The sequence below is a fragment of the Fukomys damarensis genome, unplaced genomic scaffold (assembly GCF_012274545.1).
Source record: "Fukomys damarensis isolate Sample0158 unplaced genomic scaffold, DMR_v1.0_HiC HiC_scaffold_11, whole genome shotgun sequence".
Lineage (NCBI taxonomy): Eukaryota > Metazoa > Chordata > Mammalia > Rodentia > Bathyergidae > Fukomys > Fukomys damarensis.
The window spans coordinates 15,526,768-15,537,574 of record NW_022900923.1 but is presented as its reverse complement, the minus strand read 5'-3'; the positions used below and the strand labels follow the sequence as shown (position 1 = coordinate 15,537,574).

Here is a 10,807-nt window from a genome sequence, read left to right as displayed (position 1 = left end):
AAAAAAAAAAAAAAGAAAGAAAGAAAGTTCTGGTAGTTAGAGAAGATGGCTAGGACCATCTAAAACTAACCTATAGATAATAACAGCAGCAGCACCATTACCATTATGCTTGGCGCAGAAGGTAGATGCCTCTGATGTGTTAGCTATCTTGGGCCTAGACCCACCAGCTGCTCTTATTGAGGAAATCTGAAAAACTGATACGGTTAAGCTCAGTCTGCAATTAAAATGAAGGCCACTATTTGTCCATCCCAGTCCCAAAACATACCCTCCAGACTTCCTGGTATGCTACACAACTCCTGGAAGACATTCTAATTCAGGAAAAAACATAGAGTGGCACAGACCAGTGCTCCAAAGCAGAATGGAACCAACCTGATTTCTTCCTCAGGGCCCAAAGTCACTGGGAGCCTGTGCATCTATATACAAAGTTGCAAAAAAAGCAGAGGAGCTCATCTCTAGCATTTTGCAGAAAATTAATGTACCTTTTGTTCTCAGTCTGTGGTACAAAGTATTACAGCAAAATGTTACTGTGATTCTAGTAGCAGGAAGGCTATCAAAATCCCACTAAGTAACATCTGCATCAGGGTTTCTGACACTGAGACAGATAATTCTTTGTCGTCAGTGGCCGTCCTGTGCATGAGAGGATGCTTAGCAGCACCTTTGGCCTCTATTCAGTGGATGCCACTGGCATGCCTCCCCCACACGATTTTGTGACAACCAAAAATATGTTTGCAGACAAATGCCCCTAGGTTAACAATGTCTGATCTACATGCATGTTGTTTTACTATATTTCTGACCTCACATCCAGCCAAGGTATTTTTACAAGAAACATCTCCCAACACACACACACACACACACACACACACACACCCCGTTTTTTCCCTCTTCTACACCTAGCTACATCGACTTCCTTGGAATGGTGAAGTGGTAGGTCTGTTTTATTTGTTGCTACACCCTTAGCACAGTGCTAAGGATAGAGCTGACACCCTACATGTATGAATAAACATGCAAACAAAATGAACAGAGCCTGGAATGATGCTGATGCCTCCTCATAGAAATGAACTCTAGAGGCTCCTGAGGGCCTGACAACCTTAGGACAATCTCCCCAACACCCCCCAGATGCAACCACAGCAGTACCTTCTCTTCCTGCCAAGCTGCTAATATAGTCCAGGCCATCTGCAATGTGGACTTTCATCCGGTCACTCTGCGAGAAGCCAAACCACTGAGTGGCCACTTCCAACATGGAGGGGTCAATCTCCACAGCATCAATGCGGGACTTGGGGAAATGATCGTGGATGAAGAGAGGGAGACTGCCCCCACCCAGGCCCACTACCAACAATGCCAGTGGGGTCTCTGTAATAAAAGAAAAAAGCATCATTTTGCCTGCTGACTGTAAAGATTTACACCAGCCTCTGGGCAGACAAAAGAAGAAGTTAGACTGTTGACTCTGTTCAAGGATGCAAGACTGAAGGACCTGGTCTCCTTTGTCCCATTCCAAGAATATAGGAGTTCACTGAAATCTTAAAATTCAACTTTGGCTTCATGCTGACTTGATCCAGAAGATAAATCAACGTTCTGTTACTCTGGCATATAAAGATCTCAAAGCAGGTGATGAAGTATCAAAAGTCCCATAAGAGTTACTAGATAAACATCCCAACCCAAGAAATGGAGCAGCAATGGCCAAACAATTTTATTCATGATGACAAGGCAGTACACGTGTGATGGCCCTCACTTGGCTCTTGACTCAAAAGGCCATAACTACCTTCTAAGACAGACCTACCACGCAAGGGGAGCCCATCTAAGAGCATAAACCATAGGAAAACAAGGCCCCAGCCCTGAGCAGAGAAACCATAGTAACTACAGGGAGACTAAAGGAAGACAAGAAACAAAAGAATCACTATAAGGAGGCAGACTCAATAAATTTAAGAACTGCAACCTGGAGATGTTAACACCAAGAAAGACTGAAACTACAAGATGCTCCAATGAGGCATACTTGGGGATATCAGCTGAAGACAGTCGTAGGTGTAAAAAGAAATCTGAACATATTTGCTAAAGTGGTCAGTGCCAAGCCCGTTATTACTGAGAGGCCAATCAGTGCACTAAATATATTAAAGATTCTTTACATAGAAATTCAAGGATTATATCTCATGCTCAAATAAAACACTACTGAAAAAAGGCTGGGGATTTAGCTCAGTGGCACTGTGCCTGCCTCACAAGTCCAAGGTCCTGAGTTTGATCCCTGGTACTCAAGAATCAACCAAACAAACAAAAAAACAAAAAGCAAAAAACACTATTGAAAAGCCACACATTATCCAAAGGCAAAGAAATATGAAATTTAAGTGAACCATCTAGTTAACACGCGTATAAATATATACATATGTATGTAATCATCAAGCTGAACAATTTAAAACCTGGGTCCTTTACATATCTCACTGAATAATACTGTATCTTAATTTTAAAAAGAAATGAACAGAAGAAAAAAAATTTAATCACCAACACTTGTAATCATTTCAAGATTTCACATTGAGGGCTGGGGATTTAGCTCAGTGGTTCCGCTGCCTGCCTTACAAGCGCAAGGTCCTGAGTTTGATCACCAGAACCAAAAAAAAAAAAAGATTACACGTTGAGGTAAAAGTTACATGAATGAACTGGCAATGGTAGTGCAGGAAGGCTGAAGCAGGAGAATCACAAGTTTGAGGCCACCCTGGGCAACTTAGTGACTCAGACCCTGTCACAAAATAAAAATGAAAAAGGGCTGGGGATGTAGTTCAGTGCAAAGTCCCTAGGTTCAACGCCTGGCACCACTTAAAAAAAAAATTATGTTGATGCTCGTTTAACTTAGAAGATAGCTGGAATAAAGAAAGTATATATGTGCATTTGTGAGTTTATAGTCATTATTCTCAAACTACAAAGCAACTCATCTACGTCCATAATCTTACACACTGTCTGTGAAGGCAGTGGTGTCTCTCACCTAGAAGCAGCTCCGGGTTTCTCAGCAGGGCAAGGCCGGCAATCATGGCTTTATGGTGTTCACAGCATAGGTAACTAATATCAATGGACTGTCCTGGGGCTGGAGGGAGGTCCTCAGAAGTCTCAACAGACCCCCGCTTCTTCTTGTCCTTTTTCCGTTTCTTCTGGGCTAAATGAGAGATTCAGACTAATGAAGTCCTATACTTCTTACGATAATTCTTGCAAAGCAAGGGTTACCAGCAGCCATGACTTGGCCAGACTTGAGAACCAGGTGTTAAATATATAAGAATATTACAAACTGGTTGACATCATATTCACAGCCCAAAATTGACCATGGAGGGAATATTTCTATCACAGAAGTTAGCAAACTACAAATCAGAGCGTCCCCTCTCCCTGAGAAGGTTATTTTAACATTCAACGTACACCACTGGATTCCAAAGAGTTGGGAAAGGAAAGTGGCAAAAGCGCACTCAAAAATCTAGGAAAACTCAGCCAGGTGCAGCGGCACACACCTGGAATCCCAGCTACTTGGGAGAATCACAAATTTGAGGCTGGCCCAGGCAACTTAGCAAGACCCTGTCTCAAAGTTAAAAATCAAAAGCACTGGGAATGTAGCTCAGTGGGAGAACACTGCTGGATTCAATCTTCAGTACCATTAAAAATCAAAACAAAAACACCTTGGAAAACTCAATGAGTAGGAGCAAAGTTTACTCATAAATTCTTTTACAGAAGATGTAGTTACTAAGTCCCTTTTCTATGCCAATTATTGAACCAGGAATTTTTGTTTGTTTGTTTGTTTGTTTTGGTACCAGGGAACGAACTCGAGATCTTGCGTTTGCGAGGCAGGTGGTGGAACCACTGACCTAAGTCCCCAGCCCTGAACCAGGACTTTTGATCTTTGTGTTCTTCTAACAATTTTATCTTTCCCATTCTTGGCACGTGGCAGAACTGAGTACCTGAATAGGTAAGTCAACAGACCCAGGATCAGTCAGTGGCACGGACAGCCAGGGGACTGCCTGTCACCAACACCTGTCATCTTCCCACCATGCTAAGCGGACAATACTACATAGCATCTGGAAAAGGAAACGGAGGAAGGGTGGAGATCCCATAGAAGGCCCGCTCTACTTCCCCTCAACTGCTCCCTCACCATCATACTGAACAGATAGATGGTCCTGTTCTTGTCAGAACCACCGGCTTTTTACAGAAGCATCCGGTACTGATTTGTAGCTACAGAACACTTTCCTGCTCTCCTGCTGCTCACCCACACTACCACAATGGAGACCCCAAGCCAAGAGCCCAGGCCATGACCACCCAGGTCCCACCATGCCTGTGACACCTCACCTCTGTGAGGCACATCCTTCAGCAACCTGGCCTCCGACTGCACCACATTCCTGTTGCTGAGAAAGATCAGCCGCCGAAAGTATCGCCTGTTGTCCCCTTGCACATCCTCGATGACATAGTCGCCACTCAAGGGGCTGCAGTCTTGGTGCTGAACAGTCCGGACTCCAATGTCCCCACCCACAGACAGAAAGGGCACCTGAAGGTAAAGCCAGAGGCATGGTCAAAACACCCACTGAATTACAAGATGTGAGAAGTTACAATCCTTCCCTCTGTGTACACCCACTGAATTACAAGATGTGAGAAGTTACAATCCTTCCCTCTGTGTACACCCACTGAATTACAAGATGTGAGAAGTTACAATCCTTCCCTCTGTGTACACCCACTGAATTACAAGATGTGAGAAGTTATAATCCATCCCTCTGTGTACACCCACTGAATTACAAGATGTGAGAAGTTATAATCCTTCCCTCTGTGTGCCTATGAGGAATCTCCATATCAAGAGCTCTGCAGAACAACTCCAAAGATTTACCATTCTGTTAAAGTGGCTTTGGGAGGCCTCTGAATGGACCTCAAAAGGTTTACTTCCCTTTTCTGAAAATTAACTGAACACGTACATATCTCCCAAACCACTAATAAGACAGTTCTTCCCAAGAATTTGTCATCATCAGAACTCCAAAAAGAATTCTCAATAGTCCAGGAGAATGAAATCTAGAGGTGATCCTCAGGAAGGGCTCTAACAATGAGAAAGAGCAAAGATAACAAAACCCAAGACAAAAGCCACTACTCTAAATCTGGAGAAATCTCTCCCTCCCCCAAGTTCTTGTCATCTTTTTCCTTGTTTTCCTAAATCTTGGGAGAAAAAAAAAGACATCTCCCCCCTAAACCTCTTCTACCATCTTTACATTTATTTATGTTCTTTGTTAGAGCACTGTATTTGATAATCAGTAATCTGTGATCTTGCAGATAGGAACACTGGGGAGAAAAAGTTACAGGTGAAACTTCCCAGAGTGGGGCAACCCTAAAAATAAAGTCTCTCTGATGGGCACCAAGCTCAAGGTCTTCCAGGAAGAATCAAACACAGTCATCCATCAACACAAGTCAGCCTAGTAGGCAGGACCACAGGTGGGAACCCAGGGCCCAGGATTAACACGTTGGCTTTCCCACTTTTCAAGAAGGATAAGATTTTTAGAATGAATCCACCTGTCAATTACTGCTGGTGGCCAGGATGGTAACAAGGCAGGTGTCAACCAGTAATTTTAATATTCTATCACCATTTTAGCAAAACCCTCAGTTTCCTTTCCAGCAAAATACCAGGCCAGTGATGCTAATATCCTATTATCCTGATAATTCTGCTGAGCTATGCTGGCCCTATCTCTCCTATGCCCTCAGATAATGAGAGCTGAGAGAAGCAAATAGGCAAGGAAGTCCTTTTCGAAAGTGGGAAAGGAAACACAGAGTATCGTCCTGGCAATCCACAACATGAACAGCTGGAGGCTGGGGCGGCTGTCCAACCTGCGGCCCACGAGACAGGCATCCCTGTGTTACAATAAAAAATACCTTTTAAAAAGTAAGTTTTGTTACCTATATATGTTAACTGTAGTGTATGTTTTATATGTGGCCCAAGATGATTCCTCTTCACTCCGTGTGACTCAGGTAACTTAGGGCACAGACGTGCCTAGATTCACATTTTCTTCATGCAATTTCTGAGGAATCTGACAGCCCCTCTCAAACCCCCAAGACAGATGCCACCATGGTTCCTATAATGAGCAACTGTTCACCTTTCTCTCTCTGCCTGGGGTACAGGAAAGTGGTCTCAAGCCCATTTAACTTTAACTGTTAACACCTCTCTCAGGATCAGACAAGACGAGGGTCACAGACTTTAGCTCTTTCCAAGGCTCCCTCTGCCTTCCTAGCTGCTAACAGATTCCAGAGACCAGCGAAAGCGGCTGCCAAAGCTTTGGTACCTGCTGCTGAGTGGGCATCCCAGCCGGGGCCAGCTCCATGACTCTGGCTGACAGCTCAGCCTGAATACTGTCCATGCTGTCGTACTGCTGACCTCGATGAAGAGCCACTGTGATTAGCCTCCTGAAGCCCGCACTGGCTGCCAGTTGCTTCCGGCCTTCCTCCATGCCAAAGAGCCACTCAGTCTCCCGGCCCTGGGGAACTGGAAAGAGAGACCCAGTTACAGGGAGTCCTAGGAAGCATTCATGACCCCACAACCATTATGGCCCATGTGACAGAAAGCCAGCCCTACCGGTGAGCAGCATCCTCCTTGCCTGATACTCACTGTGGGGCTAGCAATCCCTAGTACACTACACCCAACAAAGCAGCCCATCAGACATGGAGAACCAAGGTTAGACAGGAATATGGGCATGTCTATAAAGCGGGGGGGGCACTTAACACAAGATAAACAGCAATAAAACCAAGGTTTATTACATGCTAGGCATGATTCCAAGCAGTTTACAAATATAAGCTAATAGAATCCTCACAATAACCCAAGATGCAGTAGCACTATTACTGTTTTACAAATGAGAAAATCAGGCATACAAATTACATTACTTGCCCAAGTTCACAAAGCTAACAAATGGGAAAGCTGGAACTCAAACCCAAGCAGTGCAGTGCCAGATTCCATGTTCAGATCCAGTGCGCTATTCGTTCCCACAGGCAGAGAGGTGGGATTACAAAATACTTAGAAAAATGATTCAGTTGTCAGGAAACAAATTACCAACATGACCATGATCTTTTGCATATGTCTAGAACTTTCTACATTTGAAAGCATTTCCTCACACTACCTCTTGATCTTTATTACGGTAAATCTAGTATTCTTTACTCTCCTTAATGGTAACTAATATTTATAAACCATTTATCACATGCCAGGAACCATTTCTAAGAGATTTTAAACTCAACTGCAGAAGGGAGTCACAATCTCATTTCAAAGATGAGGAAACAAGCATGTGAAGAAAGGTAACTTGTTCTGTATCACACCGCCCAAAGTGACTGCCTCGTGACTGGAACCCAAATAGTTGGGTTCCCTTTTCAGCTACTTTGTACAGCCTCCCTGAATTCTACAGACACACAGCAATTCTTCCAGATCCCTCAGCACACAAGCTGGAGCTGTGACTAGAACTAGGGGCCAAGTAATTCAGCATTGCTTCAATTCAATGCCAAGTAACTAACACCTCCACTCTCTTGCCTACCGAGAGCGCTGTCATACCTTCTCAAGCCTTTGCAAAGAAGATGAGGAGTAAGACTGAAATCTAAACAGGATGCTAGGAAGCTATTCCTTCCGCTCCACCACGCCTCACCTCATCTAGCTCACTGAAACTTCCACCCTCTGAAGACAAAAACAGCCAAGACACACCCATCCACCAAAGCCCAAGCCCAGCCCCAGCCCCTCCAAGGAAAGGGAGGGAACAATCCCAACTCACTGATGAAAATGGCAAAATGATTGTCCCGCGATGGCTTCACAGCGGGGCTGTCCACCACGTGGAGGGTGTAGCGTGGCTCCCCCGTGTCCCCACTGCACAAGTCCAGAGACACACTCCCCAGCCCGGCCTTGCGGCGAAGCTGGCCGCACAGCCATGCATACTGCTGCCGCTCCCGCACAGCCTCTGCCAGCAGCTCGGCACTTTCCAGCCGCACCGGCTTGCCCTGCTCCTGAGCACACAGCTCAAAGATCTGAAGGGCAGAGCCAGGGACCGGCCTGAACTTGGTCATGATGAAGGCAAAGACAGGCAGGGAGAACCGAGGCTCTGATTCCAACGCCTGGTCCCGGCTGCTGGCCACTTGGTGCACCCTCACCATCCACCCCTCCCGAGAGAAGTGACCCACTGCTTTCTTCAGGACGTGAGCCTGAGCCAGGGAGATGCAGAGGTAGCGACCGCCCACCTGCAGGACACGGCCAACCTCAGCCAGCATCCTGTCCACCAGCTGCAGGGTCTTCTCCTCCTCATCTGTCAGGACAGCATCCAGGGTGCCCTTGTCCAACACCACCTGGAATGAGGCATCGGGAAACTCCATCCGTGTCATGTCCATCTTCAAGAAGCTCATCCGGGGCCGGCGGCTGGCACTGCGTTCCCTCATCTGCTTGATGACCACCTCACTGATGTCGATGTTCACTATGTCCTGATAGCCCACATCATACAGCTGCTCGCTCAGCTCTGAGTTGCCACACCCAATCACCAGCACCTGGGGAAGGAAATCACGCGCAAGATGGAGGTAAGCAAGGCAGGGAAATGCACTATGAAAGTAAGGCTTCCCCTAATGGCTGCCTGTTTTCCAAATGCTACTGTCAGGAAGCACTAACACCACAGTTAACATTAGACTCCAGCTTGAAACACCGTGGATTAAAGAATTATTATTGAAAAACACCACTGGTTACAATACAGGTTATAATAAGCTTTGAGGTGCAGAAACAAATGAAATCAAGCTGTCCTCTCAAACAAGCATGCATTAATGACACATTAGTAAGAAGTCACGGAATCCAAAGACAGTCGCTACAGTGAGAAGCTCCTGCTTTCCTGTTAAGACACTTAGGTCTGGCATGAAGCCTTTCCTCTAGTCACTCATGCCTTTGCTTCTCCAGGCAATGAACTACATTTGTGAGGTTTCAAAACTCCCATTATGGATTCCATTTCATGACATTTAGCTATCCTGAAGTCAAACTTTAAAAGTTATTGCCTCCCTCTCTGTGAAGCAATCTCCCTCTCATCTTTCAGAATTCTGCTCCGGGATCAGCATCTCTGTCTGCAAAGGGATAGTTCAAGGAGAAATCCACAAGCTATGAAGCCAGATAGGCCTGAGTTTAAATCTCCATGTGACTTCCTGTATGTCTGAGCACCAACATGCTCGTCAATAAGTGCATGAAAAGAATTAAAAGACTGCACACGTAAGAAAACACCACCACACACGAAGCTTAGCATAAGCTTCCTCTACAGATGTTAGGCTTGGCTGAGTGTGGTGGCACAAGCCTGTAATCCCAGTACTCCGGAGGCTGAGACAGGAGGATCACTGCGAGTTCAAGGCCAGCCGGGCTACACGGTGAGTCTGTGACTATGTAACAAGACCCTGTCTCCAACAAAACAAAACAAACGTTGGTCTTTTTCCCTACTTCCTCAACAATTTCACCTCTACTAAATCTATTACTGCACTGTTCCGGAGTGTGCGCAGGGTTTACATCTTAACCCTCTCGTAGCTTAAGGGCTGAATACAGTACCTGGAACACAGTGAGGACTCAACAACTACTGAACAAACACATCAATGGAAGGATGTGCGGGGACAGAAGGGCCCACTCTATGCGTTGGGCTACTGAAGAAGTTACTATTCCAAGAACGGTTATTAATTGAGGAACACAGTAGGGCGGGAGGTCTTTTAACTGAAAATCCTTAAAAAATTTAATACGCTGTCTTGGTAAGAACGAGGCATGACACCCCCGAAAGTGTAGGTCCCACAGGGGCCCCAAGCCGTGTGCCCACCGGGTACAGGACCATCGTTAACAGTTCGCCTTCCAGAGCACACGTCCTGGGCCCCGGGCCGCGACCTTACCTTCTCCCGGGGCTTGATGTACTTGTGCAGCACCCCGCACAATTCCAGGTAGGTTCCATACCACTCGAAAGCCTGCTTTCCCCTCTGCTGAAAGAACTTCTCCCAGTAGTCAACCGAGCCAAAGTCCTTGAAACTTTTGGGTAAGAGATTCATGTTCCCCTTGCCCGAAGAGCGTGTTCAAGATCTACTCCCTGTGAAGCACCATGAGGGGCTTCGGGGCGCTGCAGGGAGAATTCTATCCACCCACGAACAGACGCGTCGATTCGGGCCCCCACTAGACACCTAGAGAAACAACCCTTACACGGCCAACGCACGAGAGTCGCGGGACTTGATCTGCACACGCCCACGCCCTCCGCGGCGCCCTCAGCACGTCCCCACGTGTAGAACCCCTCACACTTCTGCAGAGCTAGTTTTCCCAACCCGAAAGCACATCCGGGTGTGAGACGCTGTGATTGGTCAGCCTCCCCGCTTTTATTCCTCCCCGCTTTTTTGTTCCTGACCCCTCATTGGCTGAGAGGCGCTCGCCTCCGTCTGACGGCGGCAACACAGAGCGGAGGGCTGGATTGACGTGATGCGCAGGGGCGGGACCGCGCTGGCCGCAGTCCGGGCGGAAAAGGCCGTCGTCCCCACACTGCTCACTAGCAGCGCCGCGAGGGGGCGTCCGGTCCAAGTCTGCACTGCGCAGGCGCATCGGAAAGCGCGGGGCGCGGCTTGCTTAGCCAATGGCTGCTCGACGCTGAGTGTGCTGCTGGAGGACTGGCGCGGCCTGGAGGACTTCGGGGGAGAAAGTTATCCTCCTCCGAGACAAGTCTGTGTTATCCTCTGCATCTCCTCCCCCTGCCTTGTTTTACCACTGTCCTGGGCTGTCCCAAGTCTCATTTCGATGGAAATGGCGCTTGGTTGTAGTACTTTTCAGGGTTCTACTCTCGATAGTGTAATTATAAAAATTCAGGAG

General features: G+C 46.8%; 1 protein-coding gene across 1 annotated transcript in view; it reads right to left on the bottom strand.

The window, feature by feature from the left end:
• Eef1aknmt (eEF1A lysine and N-terminal methyltransferase) overlaps nt 1–10,283 on the bottom strand; it is a 23,833-nt gene extending 13,550 nt beyond the window's left edge. The window contains exons 1-6 of the mRNA XM_010644995.3: nt 9,853–10,283; nt 7,737–8,496; nt 6,273–6,472; nt 4,309–4,504; nt 2,969–3,136; nt 1,135–1,350 (exon numbers count right to left, since the gene is read on the bottom strand). Coding sequence (XP_010643297.1) covers nt 1,135–1,350; nt 2,969–3,136; nt 4,309–4,504; nt 6,273–6,472; nt 7,737–8,496; nt 9,853–10,005 — 1,693 coding nt within the window. The 5' untranslated portion in view covers nt 10,006–10,283. The remainder of the gene's footprint in view (nt 1–1,134; nt 1,351–2,968; nt 3,137–4,308; nt 4,505–6,272; nt 6,473–7,736; nt 8,497–9,852) is intronic.
• Between the last annotated feature and the right edge of the window lie 524 nt (nt 10,284–10,807).